General features: G+C 63.2%; 8 protein-coding genes across 8 annotated transcripts; 4 read left to right on the top strand and 4 right to left on the bottom strand.

Moving 5' to 3' along the window:
• Window positions 1-529: 529 nt before the first annotated feature.
• Window positions 530-2,224, top strand: AMSG_03290 (uncharacterized protein; the record flags this gene model as incomplete). Its single annotated transcript, XM_013904678.1, has 1 exon — window positions 530-2,224. The coding sequence occupies one exon, from the start codon at window positions 530-532 to the stop codon at window positions 2,222-2,224; it is 1,695 nt and encodes a 564-aa protein (XP_013760132.1).
• Window positions 2,225-2,237: 13 nt separating this feature from the next.
• On the bottom strand, window positions 2,238-3,716 carry AMSG_03289 (uncharacterized protein; the record flags this gene model as incomplete). The annotated part of the gene is made up of 2 exons (XM_013904677.1): window positions 2,238-2,765; window positions 2,943-3,716. The coding sequence occupies 2 exons, from the start codon at window positions 3,714-3,716 to the stop codon at window positions 2,238-2,240; spliced, it is 1,302 nt and encodes a 433-aa protein (XP_013760131.1).
• Window positions 3,717-4,024: 308 nt separating this feature from the next.
• Window positions 4,025-5,467, top strand: AMSG_03288 (uncharacterized protein). Its single transcript, XM_013904676.1, has 2 exons — window positions 4,025-4,387; window positions 4,508-5,467. The coding sequence occupies exons 1-2, from the start codon at window positions 4,048-4,050 to the stop codon at window positions 5,443-5,445; spliced, it is 1,278 nt and encodes a 425-aa protein (XP_013760130.1). The 5' UTR covers window positions 4,025-4,047; the 3' UTR covers window positions 5,446-5,467.
• A 28-nt stretch (window positions 5,468-5,495) lies between these two features.
• AMSG_03287 (egg laying defective protein 19) lies at window positions 5,496-10,226 on the bottom strand (the record flags this gene model as incomplete). The annotated part of the gene is made up of 2 exons (XM_013904675.1): window positions 7,064-10,226; window positions 5,496-6,905 (listed from the first exon to the last, which is right to left on the bottom strand). Exons 1-2 carry the CDS (start codon window positions 10,181-10,183, stop codon window positions 5,496-5,498), a joined length of 4,530 nt encoding a protein of 1,509 aa, XP_013760129.1. The 5' UTR covers window positions 10,184-10,226.
• A 484-nt stretch (window positions 10,227-10,710) lies between these two features.
• Window positions 10,711-13,325, top strand: AMSG_03286 (DEAD/H box polypeptide 31). The gene has a single exon (XM_013904674.1). It carries the CDS (start codon window positions 11,105-11,107, stop codon window positions 13,259-13,261), a length of 2,157 nt encoding a protein of 718 aa, XP_013760128.1. The 5' UTR covers window positions 10,711-11,104; the 3' UTR covers window positions 13,262-13,325.
• Window positions 13,326-13,994: 669 nt separating this feature from the next.
• AMSG_03285 (uncharacterized protein) lies at window positions 13,995-14,680 on the top strand. Its single transcript, XM_013904673.1, has one exon. The coding sequence runs from the start codon at window positions 14,016-14,018 to the stop codon at window positions 14,640-14,642; it is 627 nt and encodes a 208-aa protein (XP_013760127.1). The 5' UTR covers window positions 13,995-14,015; the 3' UTR covers window positions 14,643-14,680.
• A 654-nt stretch (window positions 14,681-15,334) lies between these two features.
• Window positions 15,335-16,122, bottom strand: AMSG_03283 (uncharacterized protein; the record flags this gene model as incomplete). The annotated part of the gene is made up of 2 exons (XM_013904672.1): window positions 15,335-15,907; window positions 15,937-16,122. 2 exons carry the CDS (start codon window positions 16,120-16,122, stop codon window positions 15,335-15,337), a joined length of 759 nt encoding a protein of 252 aa, XP_013760126.1.
• A 506-nt stretch (window positions 16,123-16,628) lies between these two features.
• Window positions 16,629-17,649, bottom strand: AMSG_03282 (uncharacterized protein). The gene is made up of 2 exons (XM_013904671.1): window positions 17,404-17,649; window positions 16,629-16,877 (listed from the first exon to the last, which is right to left on the bottom strand). The coding sequence occupies exons 1-2, from the start codon at window positions 17,620-17,622 to the stop codon at window positions 16,668-16,670; spliced, it is 429 nt and encodes a 142-aa protein (XP_013760125.1). The 5' UTR covers window positions 17,623-17,649; the 3' UTR covers window positions 16,629-16,667.
• Between the last annotated feature and the right edge of the window lie 4 nt (window positions 17,650-17,653).

Raw genomic sequence — 17,653 nt, 5'->3', positions numbered from 1 at the left:
CCGTGTCCCCACCCCCCCCACCCCCCCCCCCCCCACCCTGGCTGGCTGGCTGGCTGGCCTTCCCTCCCCGGTCTGGCCACAACGCCATGGCCAAATCCAACAAGGAGGAATAACAGGAAGTGTTGTATTAACCATCTCACATGACGCATCACATGGTATGATGCGTATGCTCGATAACTGCTGTCATCGCTCTGTCTGCCCCTCTCCCTTGTGTGTATGGCTGTGTCAGGCTACCTGAGTGGTGGGTGCTGCGTCACCACGCCCACGCCCACGCCCGCCCCCTCCCACGCCCACCCCCCCCCTCCACCCCCTCCACCCCCTCCACCCCCTCCATCCCTCTACAACCATACCTCCTCATCCTCATCTCATCCACATGCTGCGACTGCAGGGGGTGGTGTTGCGCTCGGTGGTGAGGGCGAGGGCTGGCAGTGCAGGCTCTGGGAGGGCGGCACTGGTGGACGCTGCGCACAGAGCAAGGTGGCGATGGAGTAGTGGCGGAGAGGGTCGAGCCGGGCGGGATGGCGGCGGGATGGAAGAGGAAAAGAAGAAGCCGTTTGGACGAGCGCTCAATGCCTTCTTCCTCAGAGTTCACCCTGATCGGTTCCAGGCCCATCCTGAGGAGAAGAAGATCAATGAGACCTCGTTCCAGCTGCTCAACACCCTCGTGGCAGAGTGCAAATCGTCGAGCCTCGCCGATGGCATCGCTGCTGTTAGCCCTCCCACATCGCTCGAGTTCTTTGTCCGTCAGCCGTCGTCATCGTCATCTAGCCAGTCCTCGGCCGCGTCGGCTGGCTCGGATGGTGCCGAGGCCGAGGCCGAGGCCGAGGCCGAGCCCGAGAAGCTCCATCGGGTTGTGGTCGACTTGCCGCGGCTGGCCGTTGGCGAACCGCCCGGTCGCCTCCTCCGCGCTACCTTTACCGAGCTCTTTACTCAGGCTGGCTTGGACCCGAGCTTTGACTTTGGAAACTACTTTGGTCGTCCGGTCGACGAGAGCCAGCCGGCGCCGTCGGGCGAGTTTGCGCGGCGGGAGGCGCGCCACGCCCGCACCTGGCCGGCCGGCACGGCGGCGGCCAAGGTCTATCCAGCTGGCTCGCTGCTGGACTTTCTCTCCGACGACCGACTGGATCATGTCCGCCACTCCCTCGCCGCCGTCCGCGACGCTGAACGGGTCCGCAACGTCGAGCAGGCTTCGCTCATGTTCAAGGGCATCCGGATTCTGTACGACGAAGCGCCGGGCTCAGAGTGTGCACCGAGCGACCAGGTTGCTTGGCTCCGTGCCCTCAAGCCAGTCCTCCGCGAGACAATGGGGATCGAACTCGACGAGATCGACGTCGACCGCCAGCGCCCTCTGCGCGGGCCCGGTGGCTCGGGAGAGGAGCCACCGGAGAAGCCTGGCTTTTCGGCCGGCTTTGACCTCCGCCAGTTCCAGGGCGCTGAAGCCCGGGCTGGCATGCAAGGTCCCCCCTCTCTTGTTGTCTGCTTCCACCAGAGCCCGCTGGCGGCGGGCACGACGAGCATCGACGATCTCGGGCGGGTTCATCTCTTCGTCAACGACCCGCCGGCGGCGTGGGCCGCAGCTGTCTGCGAGCTGCAGGGCATGTCGGACGAGGCGCGGTCTGCACATCAGCGGAGGATGGCGGGGAAGAGTGATGGCGAGCTGTCGCTCGCGCTTGCGCTCTCACGGGCTATGCACGTCCGACACGTTTTTGCGTCGTCGGCCGTCGAGGCGCTGCCCGAGTACTCGGAGCTCCTGCTGCGGTTGCAGGTCGGCGCCGCCGACGGTGCCTTTGACCGCGACTGGCTGCGCGGCGGCAAGCTTGCCACACTCCCGCTTCAGATTGTGGCAGACGCCGAAAAGGCATATGTTGACAACGTCCACCACATTCTCTGCCTCCCGGTTGGTGTCGATGTCGAGGGTGTGCTTGACGCGCTGCGGCTGTATGGTCGGCGGGTGGTTCGGACCCAGCGCGCAGCAGAGGCTGCACGGACGCGGCTTGACCGACTGGTGGTCGAAACCCGCCGGCAGCTCATGCTTGAGCGGCTGGTCATTGGACCCGACGTTGACGACGACGCGGCGCGCGAGGGTCTTCAGCGGCTCTCGGGCGCTAAGGGCGTGCTCGGGCCCAAGCTCCATACGCTGCGCCTAGGCATTGGTCGTGAGCATGGGTGGCACGACGCCACAGCCGTCCTTGATGTGGCGTACGACTTTTCGCTCGGCATGTGAATCTTGCGTCAGTTTACGAGTTGTGAGTGCCGAGAATGGTGGTCGAGCCTGCGTTGACCGGGTTGGCAAATGGCTTGGCCGGCTGGACAGGCGCTGACTTTTGCGCGTATGACATCAGCGGGCCGTCGTCGGCGTTCTCGAGCGGCATCGGCGGAGTGTTCTCCTCGATCATCTGGGCAAAGGTTGAGATCTTTTCCTGGACGCCTGAGCCCGAGCTCGAGCCCGAGTCCTTGGCGTCGCCGTGGTTAAAGACAAGCGAGTCGTTGACGTCAGTGGCAAAGGTGTCGTTGAGATCATCGGATCCGGTCTCGTCATCAGACTCCGAGTCGGAGTGGTAGACGTGCTGGAAACGGCGCTGCAGCGCTTCCTCCAGCTGCGACGGCGTGCGCTTGTGGTTGGAGCCCGGCGTTCCGCCTGTCTTGCGCAGCGTTTGCGGCGAGCGAGCCACAAGCTCGGCGAACGAGAACGACGATGCCCGCTGCCGTGGAGGCGTGGCCGGCGTCGACCCGCCATCCGGGAATGCATAGTCCTGGAGCGAGGGCTGCGCTGGCGGCGGCGGTGGCGGTGGCGGCGGTGGAGTGGCCGAAACCGGCGGCGGGGTAGCTGCAACTGGCGGTGGGGTGGCCGCAACCGGCGGTGGCGGTGGCGGAGTGGCGGTCGACTTCGGGGATACGGTTGAAGCCTGGGCCAGGGGTGGTGGCGGGGGCGGAAGTGCCACCTTGGCGGGCGCAGCCGCCGACGCGGTCGTAGCGTTGTCCCACGTCGCAGCTGTATCGATGGGAGCAATCGCCTCGGAGGCCACTTCGGACACAGTGGTCGACGTTGAGTCGCGGCGGCGGCGGCGGCGCGAGCTAGAGCGCGAACGGGCCGAGCCGCTGGCCTTGGACGACCGGCGCTTCTTGCGCGAGCGCGAGCGCGATCTGCGGCGCGACGAGCTCGAGGTAGCTGAGTCTGCGCCTGGATCAATGCTGCCTTCAGACATATCACCCGGGTCGCGGGAGCCGGCAAGGGCCTCGATCTTCTCCTCAAGCTGGGCAACCTGCTTGCGGAGGCGCTCCACGTCAGACTCGCGACTGGGCGTCTTGTTCTTGCCGCGGAAGAGCTTGCGGAAGAAGCGCTTCTTGGGCTTGTCCGGCGTAGCCGTGGCGTCCGATTGCGGCGAGGCCGGGAGCTCGGGAGCGATGGGCGATGCCGGCGGCAGCGGAGCCGTAGCCTTGAGCGGAGTGGTGGCCTTGAGAGGCGAGGCCCGTGCGGCGGTGGTAATGGGCGATGCCGGGCTCGGCATGGCCGGTGGCATGGCAAAGGTCTTCTTCTTGGGCGGTGGCAGGGGAGTGCCAGCCTTTTGCGCGTCGAGGAGAATGGCAAGCTCAGCCAGTGCCTTGGCCGTCTCCTCACGAGCAGCAGCAGCAGCCTCCTCGGGCGTCATACGGACGCAGTACGCCGGCGCGGGCGGCGCCTCCTCGGCATCAGCAGCACGGCTTGCTTTGGTCATGACTCTCTCTTGATTCCGCGGGTGTAGAGGGCGAGTACAGAAAAGGCGGGGAGGGGGGGGATTACAGCAGCGAAGTGTGTGACCTAGTGGTTAAGGTGGGGTGGGAGGGGAGGAAGAGGAGGAGGGGGAGGAGGCGAGGCGATCCAACGGCGACCAAGTGCAAAATTTTGAATGCAGTTTGTGGGCGGGAAAGGGTTGGGCGGCGGGCCGGCGGCGGGCGATGTGAGTCGGTTTGAGGTGGCGGGACGCCAACGGACAGATCAGTGGTGGGGGGGGGGGGGAGGGGGAAAGGGCACATTTCTCGCCAGCTTGTTTCTCTGTTGTGGGCAACATGGCGGATGATGACTTTCTCTCCAACTCGTATGCCTATGAGTATGCCTATGAGGACGAGGTGATGGGAGGCGAGCACAAGCGGGTTCACGCTGCTGGCGCCAAAGCCGGCGCTGCGGCTCAGTCTGAGCCACCGGCCGATGTCGGTGCCGACAACAGCGATGCCGGCGCGGACAACGGTGCTGGTGCAAGCTCAACCTCACGGATCAAGGCTGCGGTGAGCGCCGTCCGCGACCGCGCGCTATCCAACGAGCGCGCGAAGCTTGCAGTCTCGGAGGCGCTGCTGCAGTGGGTCGATGCCGTTTCGCCGGCGACCAAGAAGTCGATCATTGCGTCTGTGTGTACGTATTAGGGGGGGGGGAAAGAGGGGCTGGCGACGACTTACTTGGGTGTTGGATGTGGATGACGGTCTGGGACTGGCGATGCGGGGCGATGATCTGTGGCGTGAAATGATGACACAGCTGAACATCGGGTCCGGCGCATCTACCGGGTGTGGCTCAAGTACATGACGGCATTGATGACAGTGGGCCACTTTCTTTTCTTCATCGTCATGGCAGCAGCCATCAACGAGCGGTTTCACTTTGCGCATCTTGCGTTTCCTCTGGCGACGGGCCTCTTTGCCTTTGGCGGCTACCCGGTGTGGACGCAGAAGATCCGCAAGCTCCGGTTGCCGATCCCGCGCATGCATCAGATGCTGCAGATCTTCTTTGCTGGGGTCATTTTGTACGTGGCGGCGACTGATCTGGCCCACATTGTCTTTGCTGCCAACGTCTCAGCTCACGCCAAGCACTTTTGCATGGATCGCGAGGCTGGCTTCCTCTGTGGGCCTGGCGGCGTGTCCGGCCCGTGGCTCAAGTTCCTCCTTGCCACTGGCTCGCTCCTCTCGGCTGTTGCGATCACGACTGCTGGCATGTTCATCCTTCGCTACGTCTTTGTCTACCTCGTCTTTCTCGAGTGGTCATGGGTCCGCCACCACGGCGGCGAGCCCGGCGACGAGGCGCTCGCCATGTACAAGCCCATGATCAAGTTTGGCAGCTTCCTTGTTCGCTGGGGCGTCAAGGCCAAGCAGAAGCTGCTTTACTACTGCTGCTACGCCGAGCTTGCCGAGCACGATTCCGAGGCCGAGCACGGGACCGGCGCTTACGAGGCACCCGAGGAACAGCTCTCGGTCTCATCGGACCTCGAGTCGGGCCGCGACGCCGATGAGCAGGAGGAAGAGGAGGAGTCGGGCTGGGCCTCTTCCAGCACTCACTCGAGTGGCGACGAGATTGTGACCGCGTGCCTTGTCACCTGCTGCTGCTCGATGGCCTGCTGCGCACTCATCGGCTGCATTGTGCTCAGCGGCGCTGCCCGCCAGATTTCCTGCCTGCTCTTCTACATCATTGTGGAGTCGGCGTGAGGTAAAGGGATGGTATGTTCAACGTCTGCGCAAGCGAGTGCTGCGCTGCGCTACAGCACAACGGGATGCGAGGCAAGGTCGGCAGCAGGGCTCGAGTACGAGTACGATTCGTACGACGAGCTCGAGTCTGACGACACTTGGGCGGGCGTGGTGCCAGCAGCGGCGTCGGGGCCGGGCGCGGTGTCAGCGGCAGCGGCGCGGGCGCGCGACCTGTTCTTAAACGCAGAGTACCACTCGACAATGCGGAGGGCAGCGCCAATCTGGAGAGTGGTGGCCATCGGCTCGCGCGTTCTACACTGCGGGAAGGCCTTCCGGAGGCGCGACTCGGTCTTGGCCTTGATCGACTCGGGCAGGTCGACGTCATCGTTGACACGCCGCGAGAGGGCGAGGAGCACGTCCAAAAAGTTGACTTGCCACGAGCCATCGTCAGCGAGGTAGATGTTGACGTCGAGGCGGTGGATCTCGGCATCGAGGTCGGCGTCCGAGAGCTCGGCACCGACGCCGAGCGGCGGATCAAGCTCGAGGACCAGGGCGCGGAGCTCGGTAAAGGCAATAAAGTATGTGGTGTTGGGGTCGTAGTGCGACCACTTTTCTGCAAAGTTGGAGAGATCGTCGTCGGTCACGGTTGCGCCCTCCTCGCGAGTGGCAATGTCAAACGACTCGAGAATGATGGCCACAAATAAGTTGAGCATGACGTAAAAGGTGACGAGGAGGAACGAGACAAAGAACAGGACGGCAAGAGTAAAGTCGCCGCAGTTGCCGGCCTCGCGCGAGCAATCAGGCGGCTGGACCGAGCACTCGCCGAGGAGTACGTCCCAGCCTGAGGCGGTCGAGACCCGGAAGAGGAGGAGCATCGACTTGGGGAAGGTGCGAAAGTTGGTCTCGTTGTTGAGCTGGTCCTGCAGGATGACCTTGCCGAATATGTTCATGCCGAGAATGGCGTAGATAAAGAAGATGAGGAAGAGGAGCGAGCCAATGTTGACCAGCGACGGCAGCGAGTAGAGGAGCGTGATCATAAGCTTGCGGATGCCAGCGGCCGACTTAATGATGCGGAAGATGCGCGCGACGCGGAAAACTCGCAGGATGCGGAGGAGCGTCGGGTTGATCGGAAGCACGGTGCCAAAGAGAGTGATGACAATGCCGACCAGCGAGAGGAGGACCACCGAAAAGTCAAACTGGTTCCAGCGGTTGACAAAGTACAGCCACTTGTAGACAGCGATCTTGATGCCGGCCTCGAGCGCAAAGATAAAGGCAAAGATGTAGTTGACAATCTCCAGCCCAAGGGTGTAGTCGGACGGCTGGCCGTAGTACTGAAGGCACATGGCGGCCATGTTGGCGAGGATGGCAACCATGATGGCGAGCTCAAAGGCCGGCGCCATGACGATATCGTACAGGACGCCGCGGAGGCGCGAGGCCGGGCGTTCGATGCGGATCGACGGCCGGTACTGGGTCATCATGAGCTGAGCGTCGAACCACCGCCGTTGCGACGGCGAGAGGAGCGCGTGGCCAAAGGCCCGGTCTTTGAGCGCCGAGTACGTGTCGCAGATCGACGAGACAAAGAGGTTCGAAGCAAAGAACGAGCCGACCGTGATAAAGGCAAAAAATAGAGCGCGGCGACCGGCTGGTTGTTTGTCCGCGGTTGGCGGTTGATATCGGTGGCGTCGATGGCGGCCCAGAACACGTCGTACCAGCCCTCAAAGGTGGCGACTTGAAAGAGCGCAAGGAAGGCGTTTGGCACGTGGTCAAAGTTGATGTTGGGATTTGTCCACCGTGCCAGCTCTACGCTTGTCTCGCCGTCGGGCGAGGTGGCGTTAAACGGGCCAACGCACTGGTGGCGGAACTCTACGTCCGGGTTGGTGCAGTAGGCGAACTTTGAGCCAAAGGCCTGGACGCCGAGAATGGCAAAGACCAGCCAGAACAGGCCGCACACGAGGAGGACGTTGAAGATGGCCGGGATCGAGGCAAAGAGCGCGTTGACCACTACTCGCATGCCCTCATTGCGCGTGATGGCTCGCAGCGGGCGGAAGGCTCGTAGCGTGCGGATGGCCCGGATGAAGGAGAGTGACGACGGGCCCGCGAGCGAGACAATCGAAATGGCCACAATGGCGGCGTCGAGCCGGTTCCACGCGTCGGTCATGTACGCGCCGTAGTGGAACCAAAAGCCGTAGACAAGGACCTTCATGACAAGCTCGGCAGTAAACACGACGGCAAAAATGACGTCTAGGATGTAGAGCACCCGTGTGGTCGAGCCGTTCGGGTCGAGCCCGGGCTCCTCGACTGCCAGCGCAACCGATGAGAGAAAGATAAAGACGAGGACAACCCACTCAAACGAGGGATGTTCGACGACTTTTTGGAGGACGACTCGGAGCTTCGAGGCTGGCGGAAAGGCAAAGAGCGCATTGCCGTAGAGCCGTTTGTACTTGGGTGCGTCGTCGGTCGCGGCGGCGTCATCGCTGCACTCGCTCTCGGCCGCCTGGCTCGACTCGACGACAGCAGAGACAATCGAGTCAAGCGAAAAGGAGCGAGGCTCGTTGCGGGCGCTGCCGAGTGCGTGCTCGGCGACCGAGCGCGGGCGGGCCAAGGGTGCGTCGTCGTCGCTGCTGTCCTTGACAACAAAGACCGGCTTGCCGGCGGCGTCGACGTGAGTCCCGTTGACGACCTTGTGGTCGTCATGGGGCGGCTCTGCGCAGCGGCCGCAGATCAGGCGATGGACGCGGCGCGGCCATGAGCGCCAACCGGTAGCTGTGCGGGAGGCGGCGCCACCGTTGCGCTCTTCGGCAGCGGCGCGGGCTTCTTCCTCGAGGCGGTTGACCTCGGCCCACTCAAAGTTGGAGAGGAGGATAGCGAGGAAGAGGTTGAGGATGAGGTAGTTGCCGACCAGAAGAACGACGACAAAGTAGATGATGGCCGACTCGTTGGTGGCGCGGATGGCGTCGTAGAGCGGAACGGTCCACTCGCCGATGAGGATGCGAAAAACAGAGATGATGGCAGACCAAAAGTCGTCAAAGTCGGTCCGCGACCGGTCTGGCGGTAGGTCCTCGTAACGCCCGCCGTAGAGCTGCAGCCCGGTGAGGGCAAAGATGAAGATCATGATGACCATGACAAGGGTGATAGAGCCGATAGAGCCGATGGACGACATGATGACGTCGAGAAGCGTGCGCAGCGAGGACCACGACCGTGCAAGCTTGAAGACTCGCAAGAGGCGGAAAGCACGGAGGACCGACAGGCCCGAGCCCTCGCCACGGGCAGCAACAAGCTCGATGAGCGAGACGACGACGATAAAGGCGTCAAAGACGTTGAAGCGGTCAGCAATGTAGCGGCGAAGGCCCATGCCGGCAATCTTGAGGACCATCTCGAGGGCAAAGAGAACAGTAAAGACAATGTTGACCCAGAAGAGCACATCCTTGAGCTTGCGCGGCGCGTTGGGATACTCGAGCGAAAGGGCTACCGTGTTGAGGACGATAGCTGCAATGATGATCGACTGAAAGATCGACGACTGCACAAACTCGTTGATGAGGTGGCGCCACTGTGGGAGGCGGCGGTCTGCGCCAGCGCTGCCGCCGCTGCGTAGGCTCTCGGCCGAGTGCAGGCGGGCGAGCGACGGGGCGCGGAGAGCGGCCAGCGACGGACCAGCGACAGAGAGCGGGACAAAGTGCGAGTCGTCAAAGGCGTCGGACGAAAAGTCGTCTGCCTCGACAAGAATGTCGAGCGAGGTGGCATACGAGGAGTAGACGACGGCGACGACAAGGTTGACGATGAAGAGAGCGCCAAAGAGAATGACTAGGACAAAGTAAAAGGCGGCAAGCGGAGTAGTTGTCCGCAACACTGCAGTAAGCACGATCTCCCACTCGTCCATGGTCACGACTTGGAGGACGGTGAGGAGGGCGACGCCAAAGTTGTCAAAGGAAATGAGGCCAAAGCCCGGATTGGGCCCAGTGGCGAGGCATTGGAAGCCAGATGGGCAGTCGCGGCCACCAAAGTTGGAGAGCGAGCATAGGTTGACGTCTGATGGGTCAAAGCTGCGTGTGGCAAGGTCGACACAGTGCTGACGGAGCGATCCGGCAAAGAGCTGAACGCCGATGATGGCAAAGACCACCATGAAAAAGGTGAGGAGGAAGAAGACGTTGAGCAGCGGCGGCATCGACGCAAGCAGCGCATTGATGACAACCCGCAGGCCCGGGATGCCCGAGAGGGTGCGGAGGGCACGGAGGACCCGAAAGGTGCGGATGGCCGAGTAGTTGCCGATGCCCGGAATGAGAGTAAGATAGCCGAGGCAGACGACGCCAAAGTCGAGCCAGTTCCACGGATCGCGCAAATACGCGTGCTTGTGCATGAAAAAGCCCATAGCGAGAGCCTTGAGCATAAGCTCGGCAGTAAAGATGGCGGTAAAGACATACTCGGCTATGTCCAGCACCACGTTCCTCTGCGAGTTGGGCGGGTCAAACGGGTTCCAAAGGGCGAGGAACACACAGTTGACCACGATGGCGAGGAGAATGAAGCGGTCGAACCACGGCGAGTCGACGAGCGCAATGGCCATTCGCCGGATCGGTGACTCGAGCTCAAACAGCAGCAATGACCGCGATGTGTACACCTTGTTTGTCGTCACGCCCTGCACACGCGCCTCAAGCTCGACGTCGTCCTCGGTCCAAGCCGCCGACGAAGACAGCGACGCCGACCCGGAACTTCCACACGAGCTGCTCGGCCCGAACCGCATAAGCGGCACCCCTACCTCTGCCATGAGAATATGAGAGGCAGGATGAGGGGCGGGAGTGGCGACTGTGGTAGGCGGAGTGAGGTGCAGGATGTGTGTGGGTCTGAGGGGGAGGGGGGGGGGGTGATCGTGATCAGAGTCGGAAAAAAGCCGTGGAAAGGTAGTACTGGCTCATGGCTGGCTGCGGCAGTCCAGAGTTTGGTCGGTGGCTGTGACGGGGAGCGAGGGGGGGGAGGGGGAGGGGGAGCGAGCCAACCTGTCTCTGCTCTCCAACATGGACCAACTCTCGTTGAACCTGGTGAGCAATCCCGTGGAAAACTCGCGGGCAAACAAGCCTACAGCCCGGGAGCGGAGCAAGATCCGTAAGGCGGTGGTATGTTGTTGGACTGCGAGAGGTTGAGGAAGGGTGGGGGGGGGGGGGGGCGGAGGAGTGTGAGGATGTGATGGTGATGGATGGATGCAAAAGATGGGGGGGGGTCGAGGGGGGTAGGGGGGGCAGGGGGGCGAGGGTAAGGGGTAACAGACTCATGGAGCAAGTGGTACGTAGCGAGAGGACAACAAGAAGCGGCGGCGGCAGGTGTTTGAGTCGTCGCAGGCGGCATCGTTTCTGAGAGAGAACAAGCGGCGGCCGGTGGGCATGGCCGGTGCACCGAGCGGGCACGCGGCGGCGAGTCGGCAATCGGCGGCGGCGGCAGTGTCGTCGCAGGCTGCAGCTACGTTGATGGGCGGCTCGCTGCATGGGGCTGTGAAGGGAGGCAGGGTGCCAGAGCGGGCTGAGACTGTCCGGGCGAGGGAGCGCAAGGCTGAGCGCCAGAAACAAAGCCGCAGAAGCCTCAAAAGGCCAAGGCGGCGCCGAAGCGGGCTACTGGTGATGGCGAGAGCGCAGGGAGCGCGAGGAGCGAGGGAGCAACCGGAGCCGGTGATGGCGGGCGGAGCGAGAAGCCGTTTATGTCCAACGTCGGCGGCAAGAACAAGGTGTTCTCGTCGGGCCTGTTTGGCCCGCGCGAGGCCGAGGTGCTGCGGCACAAGGCTGCGTCGTCGCGTGGCGACGCCGATGAGCTGGAGGATGATGGAACGGGCGGTGGGCGAAAGAACGAGAAGGTGTTCTCGGATACAACTTCGTTTGAGGGCTTTGGCCTTGACGCGCGGCTGACGCAGGTCATGGAGGCCAAGATGGGCATTGTCAAGCCGTCGACGATCCAGTCGCGGGCGCTTGTCCCGCTCCTCAACCGCAAAGACACGCTCATTCAGGCGCAGACCGGATCGGGCAAGACGCTGGCATACCTGCTTCCGATTGTCAACGATCTTCTCAACATAGGCAAGCGGGTGACGCGGGCCGATGGGACGTATGTTATTGTGCTTGTGCCGACGCGCGAGCTCGGGGCGCAGGTCTACGATGTGGCGCGGCTCCTCCTCACGCCGTTCCCGTACATTGTGAGCGGGATTGTGACCGGCGGGCAGAAGCGCAAGAGTGAGAAGGCCTCGCTGCGCAAGGGCGTGTCGATCTTGGTGGCGACGCCCGGGCGGCTGCTGGACCATCTTCAGATGACCAAGTCGTTCAAGCACAGCGGGCTGCGGTGGTTTGTGCTCGATGAGGCCGACCGGCTCCTCGACCTCGGGTTCGAAGACACGCTGATGGCCATCATCGAGGTGCTCACCCGGATGCGAGTCTTCTCGTCGGAGCTTGTCACCGTTCTTGTCTCGGCGACGCTCACCGATAACGTGCAGAAGCTGGCCAAGCTCTCGCTGGTCAAGCCCGAACTTGTGCTCCTGGAGGACTCGGAGACGTCGTCATCACGGCTGGGGGCGCTTGTGCCGCGCAAGGCTGGCGAGCCTGAGCGCGAAGCGAGCGAGGGCGGGAGCGGGCCAACGTCAACCGACGTGCCGGCGCAGCTCCGGCAGTTCTACGCGGTCATTCCGGCCAAGCAGCGGCTGCTCTCGCTCATTGCGTTCCTGGCGTGGAAGACCAAGGCCAAGAACAAGATCATTGTGTTCATGTCATCATGCGATGCCGTCGACTTTCATCACAAGCTCCTCACGACGCTCCGCGACGGGCGTGACAAGGAGGAGGAGGCCCGGATCCGTGAGGCGGCGCGCGAGAAGGACACTGCCGCACGGAGCAAGCTCAACAAGCTCGACGGTGGGCGCAAGCGGGGCTCGGACTCGGACGCGTCCGACTCGGACGACGAATCCGAGGCCGAGCTCTCTGACGATGCGTTTGCGGTCCAGGTCCAGAAGCTGATGTCGGACGCCGGCGCGAGCTCGTCGAGCGGCAGCGGCGGCGCGCTCTGGTCCGACGTGGCCATGTTCCACGATGCCGGCATCTACAAGCTGCACGGGCAGATGAAGCAGGCGGACCGGCAGGCGGCGTTTAAGGAGTTCCGCGAGGCCTCGCGTGGTGTGCTTGTGGCGACCGATGTGGCGGCGCGCGGGCTGGACATTCCGGCTATCAAGTGGATTGTGCAGTACGATCCGCCGACCGAGACCGAGGAGTACGTTCACCGTGTGGGCCGGACGGCGCGGATCGGCGAGTCTGGCTCGGCCATGATCTTCCTCCTCCCATCCGAGTCTGCGTATCTGACTACACTCGCCGCGCGCGGGCTTTCGCTCGGCAAGGTGGAGCAGATCAAGGTGCTCAAGAAGCTGTACCCGGGCATGTCGCCGCGCGACCTGGAGAACGCATGTGTCACGCTGCAGGCGCGGCTCGAGGCGTACATCGACGCATCACCGACCATGACCCAGGGCGCAGCCGCGGCGTTCCAGGCCTACATCCGGGCATACTCGGCCCACTCGCGCGAGATGAAGTCAATCTTCCATGTCCGCCGCCTCCACCTCGGGCACATCGCCAAGGCCTTTGCGCTCCGGCTCATCCCCACCGAGCTTGGGCCGGACGTCGTCTCGGCCACCGGCCTCAAGCAGGCGCGGCCGGGCCGCAAGAAGTCAGGCAAGCCGGCGACCAAGCCCGAGGAGGTCTCGGCCGCCCAGACCGCCATGCTCCGCCGCCAGCGCATGATCGCCAAGCTCTCCAAGAAGGGCGACACCAACAAGATCAGCACCATGCAGCGGCTGGCCGGCCCGGTCGGTTGGACCGGCGAGCAGGTGTAGGGAGTTAATGACTCAATGCTTGCCACCGGCCGAGAACAAAGCGGGTAAACCAGCCTGGTTGGTGGCTAGCGATGCATGGCGCGCGGTGTGTGGTCGTCAGTCTGTGATTGAAAGCCACGAGGTCAGCAAGTTGGCCGGCAAGTTGGGCGGTCGGGAACACTTCACCAAGCTATTGTTGGTGCAGACAATGGAGGAAGAGGCTGCAACAGTAGTGGGTGAGAGTGGTTACGGCGCGTGGATATGGATGGGCCTGGCCGTGCTGGGTGGTGGGTACTATCTATATGCTCAGCGAGGCCGGCCGACCGAGCCGCCCACCGAGGCTCACCCAGAGACCGAAGCTGGCGCACCTCGGCCTCGGGGCCATCCACTTGCGGAGCGACTGGCCCGCCAGCAGGAAGCAGCGGCGGCAGCGGCGGCGGCAGCGGCGGCAGCGGCGGCAGCGGAGGTGGCGGCAGCAGCTGGTACAGATGGCGAGGATGTGTCAGAGTCGGAGGTGCCTGCGGCGGCCGATGCGGCATCGTCAGAGGCGACCTCCTCATCAACAACTGTCTCGCCGAGCCGGCCGAGCCGCGAGAGTCAGCGGATGGCTGCGCTGGAAACGTTGGAGAGGCAGAGCCGAAGCGATGGTGGTAGGCGTGCCGGTGATGGCGATGGAGAGGGTGAGGCGACGAGTGCTCAACCTTTTGCGGCTGGTAAGACCGACGCGAAGAAGAGCCGGGCGCGGCTGCCGGATCCGCCGCCGTTTGCGCCGCCTATGGATCAGCTGCCGCAGCCGCTGTTCAACTTTGCAGCGTTTGCAGCTATGTCCCTTCAAGATGAGGTACACAGCATGGTTGTCGACCTTCTCGCGGCGCGGGCCGGGTGTGACGATGGAGGCGACGATGCTCTTGCGATTGACGCGGGCATTGTCGAGCTTCTGGTCGGCGTTCCGGGCGTCGGACCGTACCTCGTAGCACGGTACGCAGGGGCGCATCCGCCGGCGTCGGCCACGCCGCCGCACGTATACTCGATGCTTGTGTCTGCTGCCGGCGTTGACCCGCAGATCTTTGCCCACGATCCGGTCTGGCATGCGAGCAAAGCCGTTGATGCACTTGACCGCGGCGCGCCAGTGGCGCCGCATTCACAGCAGCTCGCCGCGGTCGTCACCGCTGTGCTGGCCACCGATCCGAGTGCACGGCTGCACTCGCCGTTTACCTCTTCGGCGCGAATCCGCAGCCAGCTCCTCCATCCAAGCTTTGACACCCTCTGGAGCTCAGCAGGCTCTGATCCCGACCTCGCTGCTCTCCGCGCCGTCCTCGCCCCATCGGAGGCAAGCAATGCTGGCTCTGACTCGAGTTCCAATCTGGAGCTGATGGATGCCAACGAACATGCTGTGTGTTGAGATGAGTGGAGCAGCTGGATTGAAAGCATGCTAGGGGAGATGTGGATGTTGCAGGCCGCGACGGATGTCACTGACACGAGCCATGTCATCACGGACACGGACTCGGACACACTCGTCTCGTCCTGCCGGCAGGTCATGGCAGCTCCGGAAAAGAAGGAAGGATGTGGATTCAAAGACGTATGCGCAATGTGTGGGTAGTGGGTGGGTGTATGGATGGGGGGAGGGGGAGGGGGGGGGGAGTGCATGGTGTATGGATGTGGTGAGGTGGGCAGGAGTCGACAGTGGCATGGCTCCAAAAAGGTCGTGGTTCAAGGCTTGCCCACTCGGCCCACTCTGCCCGCTCCGGCCAACATAGCTGCCAATCCCTTCGTATGTTCTCAGGCGGTGTGGCACATGGTAAACTCACTCTCTAGTGCGGGTGACGGAGGAAGGCTGTGGTGGAGCGGCTGCTGAGGGAAGAGTGGTCGGCCGAGGACAGCGACAACGTGCGCATCTCTGGCTCGGCCGTCCACGCCGCCAACATGCTCACCACGGCCTTTGTGCGTGAGGCCTTTCGCAGAGCCGCCGGAGTGGCGGCAGCATGCGATGAGCCTGTTGTCGAGCCCATGCATCTCGAGCAGATCCTTCCGCAGCTTCTGCTTGACTTTCAATAGAGGGCAGGTGCTGGCAGAGGGGAGGGAGGGGCAAAGCGTCTACGACGAGGTGGCGATGATGGCCGGCGCAGCGGCAGCCTTGGCAAGTAGCGACTTGATCCACCGCACCAGCAGCCTGAGGCCCTGGACAGCGTAGGCGCTAAAGGTGCCTGCGCCGTTGTGGAGGCCCGCCGCCATGGCCTTGGAGCGGACAGTGCGGACAAAGGCAACAAGGACGACAAGCTTGACGGCCTGGACTAGCCAGGCGCCGGCGCGAGCCGAGATCGGGAGAATGCCAACCACAATGTTGAGCGGGAGAGTAAATAGCGTCATGTTGACACCCCACAGACCGGCGACGGTCACAGCGCCGTCAAGCAGCATGTCCTTTCGAACCTTGGTCCGCTCGACGGCGACGAGGGCGGCGGCCTGCGCGGCCAGCGTCGCCTCCATCGCCGCCAGTTGCGACTGGTGCTGGCTCAATGCAGACGCCAGTGCCTGCTCGTGAGCCTCGTGTACCTCGACCTGCGTGTGCAGCTCCTCCACCGTCGTGTTGAGCTCGTCCAGGATCATCGAGTGGTCCGCCAGTGAGTCCTCCAGCTCGGTGATGGTGTGCCGCGACTCGTTGAGCTCGTCCTGAATCCGAGTCGTCGCCGAAAGTTGACGATCGAGAGCACAGACGACAACACGCTAGTGTGCGCCAGAAACTGGTTCACCGCTGCTTGGCGCGAGAACGCAGCCTCCAGCTCGGTCCGCAGGCTGCCCGGCGTCGCCGATGCCGCGCCCACCGCATCACCCCGCCACAACGGCTTGTTGAGCGCGTCCAGCGACGAGTCCATCCCCTGCAGCATGCTCTCTGCCAGCCCGCGCATCTCGGTCCCAAGCCTTTGAATCAACGCCATTCCTTATACTCTACTACAACGGTACTTGCGCGCGTCCCTCAATTCCTGTACCATCGCCTGCTTCGGTGAGTCACGCTCCTGGCGCCTCGCAGGCCTGCCAACGGCCGGCCGTTTGACACCTGCTCTGCCTCCCCTCCCCACCCCCACCCCCACCCCTACCCCCGCCTCCGCCCGCAAGCAATTCACCATCTGTGCAGGATCAGAGCGAGTAGAGACCACCACGTTTTGGTCTCTCGGTGCGTACGGGAAGATGGGTCCTTGTTTGAGGTGTGGCAGAGTGGAGTGGCCGTGGCCATGGCTGGTGCTGTGGTGGTGTTCGATGGCAGGCGGCAGTTGTCGGTGGTGGTGTTTGGCCTACAGCGATAGCGGCGACCGGTGACGACAGAGGGTGCTGATTGGTGGAGCCGTGCAGGCTAGTGAGTGTGGGTATGGCTAGCAAACACCTGGTACTCGCATCGCATTGATGTGTCTGTGTTTGATTGGCAGGGCTTTCTCTACACCAGCTGGGCAAAGATCTGCGGCGCGGCACAGTGGTCGATGCAGCGCTTGAGGTCAAAGTAGTAGCCGACGCAGTCGTGCTCGTCCTGAACCTCCTGCGGAGCCTCGGCGAGCCGAGCAGCGCAGTCCTCGTAGATCTTGAGCGCCTTCTGGCAGTGCTTGTCCTTGCACGCCTCCTCGATGAACGGCTTCTGGTCCTCGGGCTCCTACCCTCCGCACACCATCACCATCACCATCACCATCACCATCACCATCACCATCACCATCACCATCACCACCATCACCACCACCACAAACAGCGTCGACCAGCCATTGCCCCACCGTCGCATCCGCCAGCCCACGGCGTGTCAATCATTCACCCGCCGATCATTCCGCCCCAGGTCAACCATTCGCCCGCCCATCCCCGTTCCGTCCGTCCTGTCCTGTGAGTGCATACCGAGCCAGCCAGCCACACCGTCCCTCTGCTGCCACCCACCAGGCCAACTACAAGCCCACCAGACTTCTGGTGCACTTCCCCTCCCCCAGTCACTAGCCCCTCCTGTCCCTTTGGCTTCCATGGAGGCAGCAAGGACCGGCCCGCTGACGCGGCAAAAAAATGGCCCAATGGGCCACCACCACCCCCGTCGGCACCTCCCTGCCCACCCCCCGCCTCTCCCGGCTGAAGCCATCTCATAGGGATAGGGGGGGGGGGAAGTGTGTGTGTGTGCCGGCTAGCTCATGTCACACACGTACATCGTCGTCGTCATCGTCATCGTCGTCCCAGGCAGAGGCACCCGAGTCGTCATCGTCGTCGTCGTCGTCGCCGTCAAGCTCAGCAGCAACAGCCTCGAGCTCGTCATCGGCATCCTCGGCAGCCTGCTGCTCCTCCTCGGCCATCACAGAGACCTCCTCCCACTCGGAGCCGCTCTCGCTTCCGCTGGCGTCGTCCATCCACCACTGCTGCTCAGCCATGATGAGGGTTAGTGTCAAGTTGAGTGTCCTC

The sequence above is a fragment of the Thecamonas trahens genome (genome assembly GCF_000142905.1).
Source record: "Thecamonas trahens ATCC 50062 unplaced genomic scaffold supercont1.12, whole genome shotgun sequence".
In the NCBI taxonomy this organism is placed as follows: Eukaryota; order Apusomonadida; family Apusomonadidae; genus Thecamonas; species Thecamonas trahens.
The sequence above is the reverse complement of the archived record's forward strand: the minus strand, read 5'-3'. Positions and strand labels throughout refer to the sequence as shown.